Source organism: Abrus precatorius, unplaced genomic scaffold (assembly GCF_003935025.1).
Source record: "Abrus precatorius isolate BTA unplaced genomic scaffold, Abrus_2018 Scaffold6, whole genome shotgun sequence".
In the NCBI taxonomy this organism is placed as follows: Eukaryota; Viridiplantae; Streptophyta; class Magnoliopsida; order Fabales; family Fabaceae; genus Abrus; species Abrus precatorius.
Window position 1 is genome coordinate 4,931,522 of NW_020874406.1, and position 18,783 is coordinate 4,950,304.

The 18,783-nt window shown below is 36.8% G+C and overlaps 2 protein-coding genes and 1 pseudogene across 2 annotated transcripts; 2 read left to right on the forward strand and 1 right to left on the reverse strand.

The window, feature by feature from the left end:
- Positions 1-7,279: 7,279 nt before the first annotated feature.
- LOC113869999 lies at positions 7,280-8,835 on the reverse strand (annotated as a pseudogene).
- A 1,986-nt stretch (positions 8,836-10,821) lies between these two features.
- Positions 10,822-14,447, forward strand: LOC113869050 (cellulose synthase-like protein D4). The gene is made up of 4 exons (XM_027505166.1): positions 10,822-11,276; positions 11,361-11,747; positions 11,818-12,622; positions 12,711-14,447. Exons 1-4 carry the CDS (start codon positions 10,822-10,824, stop codon positions 14,445-14,447), a joined length of 3,384 nt encoding a protein of 1,127 aa, XP_027360967.1.
- Positions 14,448-15,958: 1,511 nt separating this feature from the next.
- LOC113868608 lies at positions 15,959-17,994 on the forward strand. Its single transcript, XM_027504350.1, has one exon. It carries the CDS (start codon positions 15,995-15,997, stop codon positions 17,441-17,443), a length of 1,449 nt encoding a protein of 482 aa, XP_027360151.1. The 5' UTR covers positions 15,959-15,994; the 3' UTR covers positions 17,444-17,994.
- The last annotated feature ends 789 nt before the right edge of the window (positions 17,995-18,783 follow it).

The following is an 18,783-nucleotide window of genomic DNA, read 5'->3' on the forward strand; positions in this document are numbered from 1 at the left end:
AGATGAACTAAGAATTGCTGCTTTCTATTGTTTGAATTAATTAAACTTGTTTGCTTGTTACTCTTTATATTAATTTGAAACCACAAAACCCCCCATTTTAATTACTTGTTCAATTAGTGCCTTCAACATGTTTAGTGAAGATTAATAGGCAATGTTCACGGGAGACAATCTAGGGTAACCATAGTATTGCATTAATTTGTTTAAATTTTGTTGAGGATTTGTGACAAATCTTTTAAACACAACATGAGAAAGTTCGTTCATCAGGCAACTAGCTACCTCAATGAATAATCTGCAGCAGCAAGGATCTGGAACATTAATCCTAAAGGTAATGTGAGTGCTATCACTTTGAGAAGTGGCAAGGAGCTATAATCCTCCATACCAGTAGCACCATTAGCAACGATATAATCCATTTTCGCCCATATATAACCCAGGGTGGAGGAATCATCCTAATCTGTGATATGGTCCAGGCCCAACACAACATCAGCAGAGATATAATTAACAGTAGGCTCAGCCTGTGCAACATCTCGCCTACCACCAGCCAGCACAGCAACAACATCCAAAATACACTCCTCCTCCTCCTCTCAGACAGCAAGCTCCACAACATTCACCCTTGCAGCAACCCAATTCTAGCCCTTCTCTAGAAGAATTGATGAACCAGATGGTTACACAAAGTCTGCAGTTCCAGCAGAATGTTTTAGCTACCATACAAGATTTGTAGACCCAGATTGGGCAACTAGCTACCTCAGTGAATAATCTGCAGCAGCAAGGATCTGGAACATTAATCCTAAAGGTAATGTGAGTGCTATCATTTTGAGAAGTGGCAAGGAGCTAGACAGCAGCCTAGTACAGGCCAAACCGGCCTAGTCTAGAGTAGATGCCACAAAGAAGTCTGTACAGCAGCAGATCCCCTTTCCATTTCCATCTAGAGTTTCTACGTTAAAGATAGTGTAGTCCAATCAAGAGCTGCTGGATACTTTCAAAAAGGTGGAGATAAATATACTGTTGTTAGATGCCATTAAACAGATTCCCATGTATGCAAAATTTCTGAACGAGCTGTGTACATACAAGAGGAATTTAAAGAAGAGGGCAGTCCAAACAGTCTCATCCCCTTCTTAGTCTATCCTTCCACAGAAATGTGATGATCCAGGCACATTGTCCATACTCTACACTATTGGAGAAGCAACATTTACTAATGTCTTGTTGGACTTGGGAGGTTCCATTAATGTCATGCCATCAGCTGTGTATAAAATGCTACAATTAGAAGACTTGAAGCCAACCAGTGTGATCATTCAATTGGCAAACCTCAACACAGCTCAACCTTTATGAGTGCTTGAAGATGTGTAGGTAAAAGTCAACCAATTAATTTTTCTAGCTAACTTCTATATTCTTGATATACAGAATGAGAATTCTACATTGATTCTGGGGAGACCATTTTTAATGACTGCAAAGACTAAGATTGATGTTCATACAGGTATATTGTTTATGGAGTTTGGAGAGGACATAGTTCAATTCAACATTTTTGAAGCCATGAGACACCAAGCTGAAAGCCATTTCATGATTGTTGATCATTCTATTTTTCTTATTGATGTAGCAAAAAATAATAAAAATATTGATATGTGTACAGAGTTAGATGTAAGAGTAGGAGTAGATTTAGACATAGACTTTGAATTGTCATAGTTTTTACAGTTTTCTGATTTAGGCATTGATGCATTTTTTAGCTACACCTGTGACAGTGGCGTGTGTGCCATCTGTGCTAAGATTGATACTATTATATCCTCTATTTCACCTTCCTTTACAGGTGCAGATTCTGGTATTCCCATAGCTGCTGAAGTTTCACAGTTTCCTTCATCATCACACAGCACCAGTCACCACTAGAGCTGAACCCTTTGCCAAACCATCTCAAGTATGCCTATTTGGATACAGAGTAGAGACTTCTAATAATCATTTCTAGCAGCATTCATAAGGACCAGAAGGAGAAGCTGCTGAATGTTCTGAGAGTGCACAAGAAAGCCATTGACTGGACTTTGGCTGTGCAAGTGGTGCCTAAGAAGTCTGAGATAATTGTTGTGTAGAACCAAGAGAACAAGTTAGTTTCCACCAGAGTTGCCAACAAATGAAGAGTATGCATTGATTATAGGTGACTCAATCAGGCTACAAGGAAGCACCACTTCCCTCTCCTATTCATTGATTAGGTCATAGAGAGGTTGGCAGGAAAATCTTACTACTGTTTTTTGGATGGCTTTTCTGGTTATATGCAAATACACATTGCTCCTGAGGACCAACATAAAACCACATTCACCTACCCTTTTGGCACTTTTGTATATAAAAGAATGCCTTTTGGTTTGTGCAATACACCTGCTACTTTTCAACAGTGTATGTTGAGTATGTTTTCTAATTTGATTGAAAATTCCATGGTGGTGTTTATGCATGATTTTACAGTTTATGATTCCTCATTTGATTCGTGCTTGCATAGTTTAACTAGAGTTTTAGACAAGTGTGTTGAGAATAACCTTGTGCTTAATTATGAAAAATGCCATTTTATGGTAACAGAGGGTGTAGTCTTAGGACATCTTGTTTCTGAGAGAGGAATACAGGTTAATAAAGCTAAAATTGATGTTATTACCTTTCTATCTTACCTTGCGTCTGTGCAGAAGATGCATACTTTTCTTGGACATGCAGGTTTTTACAAGAGATTTATCAGAAATTTCAGCAAGATTGCCCTACTAGTGTCCAGTCTTCTGCAGAAGGATGTGTCATTCATATTTTCTAATTCATGTAAGGAGGTATTTGAGGAGTTGAAGAGGAGACTCACCACATCCCCATCATGTAGCTACCAGATTGAGAGTTTCCCTTCGAGTTAATGTGTGATGCCTCAGATTATGCACTTGAAGCTATATTGTCACAGAAAGTAGGTAAATTTCCACATGTCATAGCTTGTGCCTCTAGAACTCTTGATGTAGCTTAGGTAAATTATACCACCATTGAAAAAGAGCTTTTAGCCATTGTGTTCGCTTTAGATAAATTTCGTTCCTATCTACTTGGCTCCAAAATAAATGTCTTTATAAATCATGCTGCTTTGAAATTTTACTAAAGAAGTCAGATGCTAAACCCAGATTACTCAGGTGGAAGCTTCTCCTATAGGAGTTTGATATTGATATAAAAGATAGAAGTGGTATGTTGAATTAGATTGCTGATCACCTTAGTCGTATTAAAAGGATAGTAAATCCCTTACCCATTCGTGATCACTTTCCTGATAATTATCTATTTGCTCTGTACTCTATAGATTATGTACCTTGGTTTGCAGATATTGTGAATTATTTAGTTACTTTTGTTGTACCTCCTCATGCATCTAGATCTTAGGTTGATAAGCTTAAAAGTGATACTAAATATTATGTCTAAGATGATCCATATCTATGGAAATTTTATAGTGACCAGGTTATCCGTAGGTGTGTTCTTGACCATGAGTTTCAAGATATTCTGCACTTCTGTCATAACACATCCATAGAAGGCCATCTTGGGCCACAGAGAACAGCTAGGAGGGTATTAGACAGCGGATTTTATTGGCCCACCATCTTCAAGGACGCAACCAGGTTTTCTAAGAGCTGTGAGATATGTCAGAAAGCAAGAGGGACCATCACCCGGACGAATGAGATGCCTCAACAGCCTATCATCTTCTGTGAGATTTTTTATGTTTGGGGTATGGATTTCATGGGCCTTTTTCCTGTTTCTTCTGGATATTCTTACATTTTACTTGCTGTTGATTATGTTTCCAGATGGGTGGAGGCAAAGGCCACCAGAACTAACGATTCTAGGGTTGTTTCAGATTTTCTCTGGACTAACATATTTTGCAAGTTTGGTGTGCCTAAGGTTGTTATAAGTGATCAGGGAAGCCTGATGAATCCACATTTTACTAAATTTTTATACATCATTTATTACTTTTTATATAAAAGAATAGACTTAGATAGTGTAAATAAGATGAACATTCCAATTAGGCTAAATAATATAGGTTTCTTAGTTTTTGGTTAATTTACATTGATTTAGATAGTTTATTTTACATGTTTTAATCATTTGAATAATGTGGCAGGAATCCCCAAGCCTATTTTGAAGAATTATTAGATTTTGAGGAATTTGAGGTGAAAGTAACTACTTTCAAGATTGATAATGACAACTACAGCAAGCTACTTTCAGCAAAGGGACCAAAGTGATCACTTTCAAAGATAAAAGTAATCACTCCAGAGAGCCTAGAATCCACTAAGCTGCATGTAATCACTTTCAAAGTTGAAAGTGATCACTCTAGAGAGTGCAAAATTTCAGAGCTGCGCGTAAACACTTTCTAAGTTGAAAGTGATCACTCCAGAGGGTGCAAAATGCGTGTGTTCACTATGAATTCATAGTGAACACTCCAGAGAGCCCAAAATTCATTGATGTTGCGCGTGTTTACTCTGAAGATTCATAGTGATAACTTTGGAGGGCGCCTACCTTAGTATAAATAGATTTTTTTTACCAAATTAGGGCAAGACTTCTTACATTTTTTTGTACCTTTTCTCTTCCTTACTTAATTAGGATGATTTTCCAGAGCTTAGGGCAACCTTTCGTACCTAGGGTTTGGTTTCTCATTTCCCTTGCTTTTATATTAATGCCAATGAGTTTTCTGCATTTCCAACTTGCGTTTTTGAACCCCATTTCTATGGAGGGCTAAATTTTGTGTAATCCTTGGTAAGTTCATATGGATTTTTGAGTTCCTTGATTTTAATGATGATATAATTCCTTACTTAATTAGGACGATTTTCCAGAGCTTAGGGCAACCTTTCGTACCTAGGGTTTGGTTTCTCATTTCTCTTGCTTTTATATTAATGCCAATGAGTTTTCTGCATTTCCAACTTGCGTTTTTGAACCCCATTTCTATGGAGGGCTAAATTTTGTGTAATCCTTGGTAAGTTAACATGGATTTTTGAGTTCTTTGATTTTAATGATAATATAATTCCTTTCTTCTCATGAATTACTTCTTCCTTGTCTCCTGAATTGAATTAATGGTGAATAAGGGGGATATTGCTTAATTAAACCTAATTCATTTTAAGGAGATTCTAAACTAGGGATTGCTTAATCCTAGGTTTAATTCTAAGGTTGCGTAACTTTGGGATGAGGGATTAGAGCCTAGCAAATTATGTAATTTCGTTAGGACCATAAGGTTGATTTTCGCTTGTTAAATTAACCTAAATCATGGGAGAGAGGATGAATGTTAAATCTTGAGTGGAATGAGGATAGAATCTTTGTAGATGAACTAAGGATTGCTGCTTTTTATTGTTTGAATTAATTAAACTTGTTTGCTTGCTGCTCTTTATATTGATTTGAAACCACAAAACCTCCCATTTTAATTGCTTGTTCAATTAATGCCTTCAACATGTTTAATGAAGATTAATAGCCAATGTTCACGGGAGACAATCTAGGGTAACCCTAGTACTACATTAATTTGTTTAAATTTTGATGAGGATTTGCGACAAATCTTTTAAACACAACATGAAGAAAAGTTCGTTCATCAAAGCCACTTTTGTAACAAGACCATAGCAACATTGTTCCAGAAGTATGGGGGTGATACACAGAATTGCTACACCATATCATCTCTAAACTAATGGGTAGGCTGAGGTATTTAACAGAGAAGTCAAGTATCTGTTGTAAAAGTTGGTTCACCCTAATAGGAAAGATTGGAGTAAGTTGTTGGATGACGCTCTTTGGGCTCAGAGAATAGCTTACTAGACACTACTAGGCATGTCTCCATTTCCTGTGGTGTTTGGTAAAGCATGCCACATTCCAGTGGAAATTGAGCATAGATCATATTGGGCAATGAAGAGTAATAACATGACACTTAAGCAGGCCAAAAAAGAAAGAAAGCTTCAACTTTAGGAGCTTGATGAGCTATGCTTGCAAGCCTATGAGAACTCTAGGATGTATAAAGAAAACGTCAAAAAATTCTATCATACAAAAATTCTAAGGAAAGAGTTCTCTATGGGATAGAAAGTGTTATTGTTTAATTCTCGTTTAAAACTGATTGCAGGTAAGCTTCGATCTAGATGGGATGGACCTTTTGTGATTACTAATATTTTTTCGCATGGTGCAGTTGAAATTAAGGATGAAGCCACTAACAGAGTTTTTAAAGTTAATGGTCACCAGCTGAAACTATTCCAGGAAAGCTAACCTATGGAGAAGGCTCAAAATATAGATGATGTATCTTTAGTGGAGCCTATTCTGATGGAGGAAGTGTCTACATAGGCACTTAGGGCATTCTTTTCTCATACCCTTATTTTTTTTTCATTATACTTTCCTTTAATTTATGATTCTGCTACGATATGTATACATTGAAACTTTTATGATCAAACTTTTGAAAGAGCAATTAGAATAAGTTTCATAATTATAAATCATTTATGCATTATTTATTTTTCTTTTTTATTACAGTTATCATTCTTTTTTTAATGTGTTTTGAATAAAAAAAATAAGCTTACATCCCCTTCTCCTCTTCTCTCTCTCTCTCTATATATATATATATATATATATTATATTATATTATATTATGTATGCAAATTTGATTTTATTAATTGATATTCCAAAGATCCTAATCAAAAGATTGATAAATAGAAAATATTAAATAAAAACCATACTAAATAGAAGAACATTGAAAATTATAATGAAAATATATTAAAAATACTTTTAATATTTTTTAATTTTTTGACTAGAGTTCAAAGATACTAATTAGTACTTCTCAAAACTATAATCCGTAACTTACTATAATATTCTCTTATATAGTATGTATTTTATTATTTTTAAAAAATAGATTTATCATCTTTAAAAAAATAGACCTTATATATAATTTTAAAAAAATATCTTATAATTTGATTTAGGCCTCCATGTTGCACCAACCTGTTTAATTGTCGCATAATTATTTTAAAATTTCACATGACTGATCAAGATCCATTTTCTTCTTACACTCACGTTAAAAATAACTTTTATTTAAATGAAATTGATTTATTATGTGAATTAAAGTAACAAATATTATTAACATGTTAAGATGGAAATTTTACATAAATTTTTTTAAGTACAGTAGAAACTCTTTAAATTAATAAACTCTCTAAAATAATAAATTTATCCGGTCCCGACTTGGGCTAATATAAAAAATTGAAAAACTTGATAAAATAATAAGATAATAATTTTTCGGGAGATCCCTTTATAATTTTCGGTCCCAAAGAAAATCATAAATTAATAATTCATAGAAACTGAAAAAAAAATATTACACTCTATTTAAATATGATTCAATAGTTGTCTGTTTTCCTTTAAAGTTCAAGTCTATTTGGAGCTCATCTCTAACTTTTCTTATTGCATCCAATAGCTCAGGTGTTGTATTTTTGTATTGTATCATAAAGTTGTGAAGAATGTTCGACGCCATAAGTGCTTCCTTTCGCGTAACAGGCTCCAAAGACACTGTATGTCATCCTCTGCATTGTTCTTAATGATAGTACCCACAATATCTTCTAAACTCTGAACCTCCGAATATGCTTCATTTTCACCTGGGTAGTTCATTAGATTGTCGATATCCATCTTATTACGATAGCCACATTGATTGATCATAGTCTCGAGATCTTAAGTTTCTTCATCAAAAGTGGATTCATCCAAATTTCTTGCAACGTCACTATCTGAACGAATTTTACAGTGTCGGAAGCAATTCGCTATTGTTTCTTTTCGAACATCTATCGTCCAAGCTGGGATTGCCAAATTGATAGCATCAAGGACATTTATCTTCCCTGGATCAGATTGTCTCACCTCATAACCTTCCAATATTTTGCGGTAAAACTTTCTACGGTAATGCATCTTGAAAGCTCTTATTATCCTAGCATCGCAAGGTTGAATCTTTGATGTCATGTTGGGTGGCAAGAAGAACAACTCAATGTTTCTTAGCCCTTCAATATTTCTTGGATGTGCTGGACAATTATCCACCACAAGTAGAACTCTTCTACCATGCATCATTTGGTCAAATGAACGAACATATTCATCAAAAAGCACACTAGTCATCAATGTTTTTTTGTTAGCTCGATACTGACAATTCAAGCTATTCATGTTGACATTCTTGAAGCAATGAGGCCTTGCATATTTCCCAATAATCCATAGAGGGATTTTTTCAGAGCAATCTTCATTTCAACAAATAACTACCGTCAGCCTTTTTTTATCTTGTTTTCTTCCTTCAAGTTGTTTTGTTGCCAGTGAATGATCAGCTTGTAGCCTATAAAACAACTCAGTTTCATCCATATTGAAAACATCTTTCATAGGGAACTGATCAATTTTCTCCCGAATCGATACCAATTTCTGCTCCATGTCTTGTATATCAACAGACCCACTCTCGCCAAAACGACGAAATGACTTTATGCCATGTCGATGCTTGAATTTCCCAAGCCATCCTATAGAGAAGTTAAAATCTGAATCATCATGAGGGTACACGAGTTTCATTGTATCTCTTGCCTTCTGCAAAATTAATTTTCCTGTGATATTCACACGTTCTTGATGCTGGAGAAACCACTCATAAACAACCTTCTCTATGTCAGGATATTTTGTTGGTTTGTGTCTTTTGATCTCTGCTCTTCCCTTTTCTATTTTAACAGAGAAATAGTCATCTGACCGCTTAGGTGTGTTTGATATTATTCTTTGACTAACTTTCAACTGAAATTTTCCCTCAAGCCATCTCTGCAAGTCTTTTTGTGTGCTTGCAGGATTATCTCTCTTATACTCACACAACTCCTTACGTATTTGATTTGACATAGTTAATTTTGCAACACCTTTTAGATGAGAAGCCATCTTGTGAGATATGGTTTGAATACTCTAACACATTCATGTAATTTATATATGCCAAACTTGCTTAAGAATACATTGAACACATTTGTTCCTCTTGTTTACATTTACTGTACTTCAAAAGTCATTATTGATTTCCAATGCATATGTAATATAGTTACTAATTTACTGTACGTTGAGTTCCAAGGTTTGCTGCAACGTAATTCTAAGAGGCATAGATTAATTTGCCTTTTTATTTGGTATGTACAGTATAATTACTTAAAAACTCTTTAAATTAATAATTATTAATTTATCGATAAATTAATAACTCTCTAAATTAATAAATTTCTCCGATCTTGACATTATTAATTTAAAGAGTTTCTACTGTATATGTGTGTGAGTATTTGATTTAAAGTGATTAGTTATATAAAAATTATTATAATTAATTTTATGATTTTATTACTATATTCTTCTAAAATATTATTATCCCATTGATAAATAAAGCTAATAATACTACTAGATATACCATTTTTTTGTTGTTGCTATAATAACATTATTCAATATAAATTTATATTAATTAATTTGTACTTAAATTACTATCATCATCGTCGCTATAAAATAATATGTTCTTATTTAAAGTTTTAAGAACTTCATGCAAGGAACATATATTATCAACTTATGATTCTCAACCTAAGTCGTAATAATATTAATTAATAATAATTCAGATAAAATTGTTTCATGAAGTATTTGAGTACATTTTCCTTTATTAATAAATAATTTGCGTTAAATATGAAATAGTTTGTAAATATTTTTCGTCGTACAACAACTATACATACATGCTTATCAATATCTAAAATATGAAAATATGTATTTATAATGAATTATCATTTAAGCATTTAACAAACCCATGTGAGGCATGGGTCAATAAACATTTGATTTTATGTTAAATTGAATTATTTTATTAAGTGTTTATTTACACTTACCTTCATCAAGAAATAATTTTTAGGTTAAATATGTTTAGCTCTTAAAGTATGGTATATATCTTCTATTAAATGTTACACAGGGAATAAAAACTTACATGAAAGTTTATCAATATTTAATTACGGGGATGAATACTCATATCATGTAAGAATGAAATTTTTGTCTAAAATTATATTAATATATAACTTGTACAATACAATTATACAAAAAAAAGATATTATAAATGAATTAATAATAACTCGTTTTTAATAAATTAAATTTATATGTACTTTCGTTACAAAAAAATATTTAATAAAATTATGTAGATTAAAAAAATTAAAACTTTTTGAAGCATTCATTCAGAAGAATACAAAATTAATATTGTTATGTCAGAAGCGACACAATGTACGGGTGAAAACATGAGTAGTTTATATAATATAAAGAGACACTAAGCCTTCATCATTAAAGACACTGCCATAAAATTGGCAACAAGATCCTAAGAATAGCATATCGTAGAATGGACTTGGTCTGCCACCGTAAACCTATCTTCTTCTCCACCAACTTTTTGTTCCTTGACAAATCTCTCATTTTCATTCAAAACTCTAGCTTTTCTCTAACCCTTTTCTTCTGCTACCATCAATAATTATAAAAATAAAAATCTAACAAAATAAAAGCTTAAATCACAGTGTGTATGTGTGCGCGCGAATGTAAATATATGGAGAGAGAGAGAGAGAGTCAAGACACAACCCATCACAAACACAGTACTATAAAATCGGAAATGAGACCCCTTAAAATAGTATCGTAGGATGGACTTGGTCTCACACCATAAATCTATCTTCTCCGCCAACATTCTATACTTTGAGAAATATCCAATCGTCAACAGAAATTATTTTCTTCTACCATGAATAATATGAACTTTCATTCTCTTGATGCATTCTAGTTCTAGCTTCTAATAGATGTTGCCTAAGGTAAATGAAAATGGTATACAGAAAATGTAGGTATGTTAATTGAAAGAAGAACAATTCACAGGTGTAGGTGTAGGAATTAGAAATAATGGCGTCCTTAACGAACCAACCATCGAAGAAGGCTTTGCGTAATCCCGGAGGATCAGGTAGTTCTCAAGGAGTAAATAGCTCTGGTGGGCCAAGTGTGAAGTTTGCGAGAAGAACTTCAAGTGGGAGATATGTGAGTCTTTCGAGAGATGATATAGACACGTCTTCAGACTTATCTGGGGACTATATGAACTACACTGTTCATATTCCCCCTACCCCAGACAATCAACCCATGGACACGTCCGTTGCAATGAAAGCTGAAGAACAATACGTTTCCAATTCTTTATTTACCGGTGGATTCAACAGCGTTACCAGAGCCCATCTAATGGATAAGGTCATTGATTCTGAAGTCACTCATCCTCAAATGGCCGGTGCCAAAGGCTCTGCATGTTCCATTTGTGATGGCAAGGTCATGAGGGATGAAAGAGGACGTGATGTGACTCCATGTGAGTGTAGGTGAGTATACATGCATGTATTTGTATGTGCGTACATATAGATGCACAAATTCATGGTACTGAGTTATAACATAATTGAATTTAGGTTCAAGATTTGTAGAGATTGCTTTATAGATGCACAGAAGGAAAATGGTCTGTGCCCCGGTTGCAAGGAGCCATACAGGGTAGGGGAATATGAGGATGACACCCAAGATTATCCTAACAACGGGGCATTGCCATTACCAGCACCAAATGGTAAAGGGAATTCAAACATGTCAGTTATGAAGAGAAATCAAAATGGAGAATTTGACCATAACAAGTGGTTGTTCGAGACACAAGGTACCTACGGTGTTGGTAATGCGTATTGGCCCCAAGATGAGATGTTCGGTGATGATGATGATGCCCTACACGGAGCATTGTTAGATTCGGAGAAGCCGTGGAAGCCTTTAAGCCGAGTAACGCCAATTCCATCGGGCATCATGAGTCCTTACAGGTCCATAGTTTAGTTTGTGATTACAACAATTAATTACATTACATGATTAACTCTACACGTCAATTTGCAGGTTGCTTATTTTTGTTCGACTAGTAGTGTTGGCCTTCTTTTTACACTGGAGAGTAACAAATCCCAATGCAGATGCAATATGGTTGTGGCTTATGTCTATTATTTGTGAGATATGGTTTGCATTCTCATGGATTCTTGATCAAATGCCCAAGCTTTGCCCTGTGAATCGTTCAACTGACCTTGCAGTCCTTTATGAAAAATTTGATGGTGCATCCCCATCAAATCCAACAGGGAGATCTGATCTGCCCAGCGTGGACATGTTTGTGTCCACTGCCGATCCTGAGAAGGAACCACCTCTGGTCACTGCTAATACCATTCTTTCCATATTAGCAGCTGATTACCCTGTGGAGAAGCTTTCATGTTACATTTCGGATGATGGAGGTGCTCTCCTAACTTTTGAAGCCATGGCTGAGGCTGCAAGTTTTGCTGATTTATGGGTTCCCTTCTGTCGTAAACACAACATTGAACCCAGAAATCCAGAGTCATACTTCAGCTTAAAAGTTGATCCCACCAAGAACAAAAGTAGAACGGATTTTGTTAAGGATAGAAGGAAGGTGAAGAGGGAGTACGACGAGTTCAAGGTACGCATAAATGGCCTTCCAGATTCCATCAGGAGAAGATCTGATGCATTTAATGCGAGAGAGGAAATGAAGATGATGAAGCATATGAAGGAGAGCGGTGCTGACGCTTCTGAGACTGTCAAAGTTTTGAAGGCCACATGGATGGCTGATGGCACCCACTGGCCTGGTACTTGGGCTTCACCTTCTAGCGAACACTCTCGAGGTGATCATGCTGGAATCCTTCAGGTACCCCATTCATCATATTCATAATTCAATTTCATTTGAGTAACTAGCTAGTTATATCTATAACTCAAATTGAGGTGATACTGAATAGGTGATGCTAAAGCCGCCTAGTCCCGATCCGTTAATGGGAAATGCAGATGAGAAGATAATAGACTTAACAGAGGTGGATACGCGGTTGCCAATGTTTGTATACGTTTCTCGAGAGAAGCGGCCAGGTTATGACCACAACAAGAAAGCCGGTGCCATGAATGCATTAGTTCGAGCATCAGCAATTTTGTCGAATGGCCCATTCATTCTCAACCTTGACTGTGATCACTATATCTACAATTGCAAGGCAATAAAGGAAGGGATGTGCTTCATGATGGACAGAGGTGGCGAGGACATATGCTATATTCAGTTCCCACAAAGATTCGAAGGTATTGATCCATCAGATCGCTACGCCAATCACAACACTGTATTCTTTGATGGAAACATGCGAGCCCTTGATGGTGTTCAAGGTCCAATGTACGTGGGAACTGGATGCATGTTTAGGAGGTTTGCTCTATATGGATTCGACCCACCCTTGGTGGAAAAGGACAAGGACAAGAAAAATCCTGAAAAGAGTAGCGACGGCGAAGAAGGGTCTAAAACCCCAGCCATGAATGCCAGCGAGTTTGATCCAAATCTTGACATAAACTTGATGCCAAAGCGCTTTGGTAATTCAACGATGCTAGCTGAGAGCATACCCATTGCTGAGTTCCAAGGGCGCCCCTTAGCGGATCATCCTGCAGTCAAGTATGGACGTCCAGCTGGTGCTCTTAGGGTCCCTCGTGAGCCACTTGATGCGAGTACCGTTGCTGAAGCAGTATCTGTGATTTCTTGTTGGTACGAAGACAAGACAGAATGGGGAGACAGAGTGGGGTGGATTTACGGCTCTGTGACAGAAGATGTGGTTACAGGGTACCGCATGCACAACCGTGGATGGCGTTCAGTGTATTGCATAACCAAGCGAGATGCATTTCGTGGATCAGCACCAATCAACCTCACCGATCGACTGCACCAGGTGCTGAGATGGGCCACTGGTTCTGTGGAAATATTCTTCTCCAAGAACAACGCATTCCTTGCCAGTAGGCGCCTCAAACATCTTCAACGTCTCTCTTACCTCAATGTTGGCATCTACCCCTTCACCTCAATTTTCCTTGTTGTATACTGCTTCCTCCCTGCACTCTCCTTATTCTCTGGATATTTTATTGTCCAAACTCTAAGCATTGCCTTTTTGATCTACTTGCTCACCATCACCATATGCCTAGTCTTGCTGGCCATTTTGGAGGTTAAATGGTCTGGCGTAGAGTTAGAGCAATGGTGGAGGAACGAACAATTTTGGCTTATTTCTGGAACCAGTGCTCACTTGGCTGCAGTCGTGCAAGGACTCCTTAAGGTGATAGCAGGTATTGAGATTTCTTTTACTTTAACGTCCAAATCAGCAGGGGAAGACGAAGATGACATATATGCCGAATTGTATATAGTCAAGTGGAGCTCGTTGATGATTCCACCCATTGTTATTGCCATGGTGAACGTTATCGCCATTGTAGTGGCATTTGCTAGAACCATTTATAGTGCATCCCCACAGTGGAGTAAGTTCATCGGAGGAGGATTCTTCAGTTTTTGGGTGCTTGCCCATTTGTACCCATTTGCAAAAGGGTTGATGGGGAGGAGAGGGAAGACACCTACAATTGTTTTTGTTTGGTCAGGTCTCATTGCAATTACGCTTTCTTTGCTTTGGGTCGCTGTTAGCCCACCCAAGGGCGCCGAAGGACAAGGGATAGGAGGAGATTTTCAATTTCCATGAAATGCTAATGCATGGGTCGGTGCTTTTATTTTGTCTTATGCTATGTAATAATAATGTATCTTCATATACCCACATGCCTTGGGTACATATTCAGGAAAGCAAAATTAGTTCTAGAGCTCTTTGAAAAAGGTTACACTGATTAAAACAAAAAAAATACTGTGAATTAAGTTTTGCATAACTTATGTTCATACCATGAATAAGAAGTTATTGTGAGGTATATTCACACCATGTTGTCTAGGATAAGGAAAATTTTCTAAGTTAAAAATCATCTTGAGGGAAACTACGTTTCAATAAGTTTTGAGAGTTAAGAAAGAGACAAAAAATAAGCCTGAACATAAGAGAATATTGAAAGATTATCTAAGACTTTTAGTTTTAATTAAAAAGGACACATTTCGAACTATTTTAGGAGATTTTTGTCATATTGTTGATTTTCTCTAAAGCTGCTTGAAAGACAAGAAAATATTTTAAGTCCACCTAAATGAAATTGAGGAGTTTTTGAGAAAGTTTCAAAGTCCCTGACACTCAAAATTGATCGAAAAGCAGGACTAACAAGAAAATATTCTAAGTCCACAAAACTAAAGGCTTTCTCGAAAAGTTTTGAGGAGTTTTCAAGTCACTAAACCCAAAACTGCTCAAAAAATAGGACTGACAAGAAAATATTCTAAGTCTACAAAAAACTGATAGTCTTTTCGCGGAGTTTCCAAGTCCCTGATACTCCAGAAATTGCTCGAAAAGAGAATTCAAGAAGAAACTATTCTAAGGCCATAATACTAAATAAGTCTCTTAGGTTTCTCCCAGAAATACTCAAAAGATAGAAAAACAAGAATCTTGATAGGTCAAGTTATTACAAAATCCAAAAGCGGTTACTAGAAGTTATCAACATTCACCACTACGCAAAAGAGATCGTGAGCGATAGCGGTTACGAAAGAAGCCCTAACCAACAACACGATCACAAGTAATCGTGGATAATGGGCATCAACAGTTGAAGGTAGTTACTAAGAAGTGTCTGCAAAAGGAGAAGAACGGTGGTGATCTTCATATCTATAAAAACTCTAAAGCGCCATTTTACAGAGGATGACTTTTTGCACCCAGACACCGCACATAAAATTCTCTGCACGCTGAAACCCTACACCGCGCCTTACATCAGCTACAAGGAGACTCACGGTGGCCGCGGTCTGCTGTTGTGAGGAATCGTACATTTACATTCACGCACCTTTACATTCCTGCACATTTACTTTTCTGCATTTTAATTCCAGCTGGTTGCTTATTTCGTTTCTGCAATTTGTTTTCTATTTCACACTTTTCTGTAAAGAACTTCTACGTTTGATTCAATTCTTCACGTTTACTATTCCCTATTATTGCTTAATACTCTTTTTACGCTGATAATTTAAGTATCACGTTAACAACACACTTAAAAAAATTCAAAGAAGACCTAATTTAGTTCCCAAATTGTTTTTGGATTATTTGTTTATAAAACTATCATGTTTTTCACACACTGGATGTGTGGTGCATATACCTAGTAAGAAATAGGAAGAAAACAGATAAACATGAAGTATATTGAAAACAATTGCGTGGCACAACATAACAGTATTAGACGAATCATTCGGTGGGCCTTTTATATAAGTGCATCAAATGCACCGATTCTGAACCACAGGAAACTCACTCTAGTATATTTTGTATTATCGGTTGGACGAACCGTGTGTGTGATGAGGCAACGCAACGTTGTCTCTGCTCAGAAGAAAATGGCGTCTTCTTGGATGGAGAGGCTCCTAGAACGTGCTCGTCCCTTCCTTAGGGGTGAGTTTGAGTCGATTGACAAGAATTTACCGTCTCTGGTTGGCGTATTGCAGTCTGTGGGTGCGGGTGAGTGCTGGCACAAACATGGAAGCTTCCTTCATCACCTTATTGACGTTTATCGCATTCTCAACCTCTGGAAAGCCCCTCCCTCTGTCTCCCTCTGTGGCCTCTTCCACTCTGCTTACTCCAACTCTTATGTTAACCTCGCTATCTTCGACCCTTCAACTGGTCGTGAAGTCGTTCGCAAACACGTTGGTGACGAAGCTGAGGCTTTGATTCACTTGTTCTGCATCGTTCCCAGGCAGCCCCTGATTCACGAGGACCTTCTCTTTCACTACTCTGATGAGGAACTTGTCCAACACCTCGCTCAATCTCAGATATCTCTCGCCAACGCAAAGGAGAAGGGACTCTTCAACGGAGAAGAACCCTGGAGAAAGAAACTGCAGGCTCTTCTTCCCGCCGAGGGGATTCAAGTTAAGCACATTCGTACGGGTGAAGAGGTGCACGTTTCTAGAAGGATTGTGGGTATTTTTCTGATGATGACAATGGCGGATTTCTGCGACCAGTTGTTTGGTTTTCAGGATATGCTGTTCGATAACGTGAATGGCCGGCTTGAGTTTTCCGGGAACAGTTTTGGGGCTCTTTGGCCGGGAGATGGTAAGCCAGGACTGTGGTTGAGTTCGATTTCTAGGATGGGAGCATTGTACAGTTTGATTGTGAGAGAGGAAGAGATTTTCATTGAAGAGAAGAAGAGAGCGGGAAATGGTGAGTGTGATTGTGAGAGAAATGAAGATATTGAGTTGGTGTTGCCACCAGTGTTCAATAACTGCACAAAGGTTTTGGACGCAGGGGATCAAATAGTGGCAAGGGATTTGTACTGGGAAGCTGTTTGTGATGCTCCAGGGCTGGGAATGGAAAGGGCTGAAGAGTTACTCATAGGGTGTATCAACAAAAACCCATTTGTTGGAGAGCCATATGTTGTACTGAGTCAGGTTTACTTGACTAATGGGAGATTTGAGGAGGCTGAGAAGGAGGCAGAGAGAGGACTGACCCTTCTTCTGGAATGGGGATGTCCCTGGGACAAGAGGACTTCTTGGGAAGGGTGGATTGCATGGGCCAGGGTGTTGTTAATGAAAGCAAAGGAAAAATCATGGCCTCACACTTCGTGGGGCATCCTCAGTTTGGGTCTTGTACGGTAACTCTGCTTCATGCCTTGTCATCTTTACACTCGTATGGCAGCATCCCCAGATCATATAATCTTCCACCAAATAAGTCATACGCCTAAATCAGATATTATGGTCTTGTACTGTGCTTTTAGGAATATCAGAATCATACCATGTTTGATGCCGTTTCAAGTTTTTATACGTGGTTTGTATTCGTCTCATCATGTTCCATACATCTGTACTCAAAATAATTTTGTTTTTCAAGCTCTCCGACGCAATATTTTAATATACTTCTAACAAACACAATTTTTTCAACCTAATCTGAGTTTTACATGAAATCAATGATAGAAATCTCACATCGGTGGGTACTCATACTTTTGGACCCACTTTGGCTTATAAAAGGCCTAGGGGCTCTCCCTTAACATCATCCTATAATCCCAAATTTTTTCTCCCTCTCACTTTTATATTACAATGAGATTAAGATTTGGTAGTAATAGTTTCTTATATTGAGGAGTAAATTTTAGAGTGAGGAGTAGTGTAATTTTTCTTCTAAAAAATATTTTTATATTATTTTTATTTTTTTTTATAGCTCTTATTTTTATCTCTTATTTTAGTTGTGTTATTATACTAGTACTTTGGTTCTAACAGTGGTATCAGAGCTTCTAGGTTGTTTATATTATTTCGCTGTAGTGTACATTGGTATAGTGCTAGAGGAAATTCTTAGTATGCTCTGTGGTTGCAGTATTGTCTGATCTGTCACATCAGAAAAGAATTATTCTTGTTACTGGCATACAATTTGGTGGCATACAATTTGGTAGTAGTATAAAAGTGCATATTTAGTGTGTACTTATTTATAGTTTATCATTATTGTTTCAGTAGGTAGTACTATTCACAGTGAAAGTTACATAAGTCGATATAATTAAGAGAGAAATTATGGTAACAAAATATGAGATAGAGAAATTTTATTAGAGTAATTTCTCCTTGTGGAAATTAAAGATAAGAGCAATTCTGAAGAAAGACAATTGTCTTGATGCAATTGAAGGCAAACCTGCAGATATTTCAGAAGAAAAATGGAGAGAAATGGATAACAATGTTGTTGCCAATTTGCACTTAGCATTGGCTGATTCAGTGTTTCCAGTGTTGCAAAGAAGAAGACTGCAAAGGAGATTTGGGACACACTAATCAAGTTGTACGAGGTCAAGTCACTTCACACTAGAATATTCTTGAAGAGAAAACTCTACACTCTTCGAATGAGTGAGTACACATCAGTAACAGACCACATCAACAATCTGAATATGCTGTTTGCTCAGCTTACAGCCGAAGATTTCAACATAGTAGAAAATGAACGAGCGGAGCTTCTACTCCAAAGTTTACTA

Excerpts from the sequence above, each read along its gene's own strand:
- LOC113869050 (XM_027505166.1), top strand. The coding sequence starts at position 10,822 with ATGGCGTCCTTAACGAACCAACCATCGAAGAAGGCTTTGCGTAATCCC. Across the intron at positions 11,277-11,360 it reads GTGACTCCATGTGAGTGTAG|GTTCAAGATTTGTAGAGATT; the intron begins GTGAGTATACAT and ends AATTGAATTTAG. Across the intron at positions 12,623-12,710 it reads ATCATGCTGGAATCCTTCAG|GTGATGCTAAAGCCGCCTAG; the intron begins GTACCCCATTCA and ends GATACTGAATAG.
- LOC113868608 (XM_027504350.1), top strand. The coding sequence starts at position 15,995 with ATGAAGTATATTGAAAACAATTGCGTGGCACAACATAACAGTATTAGA.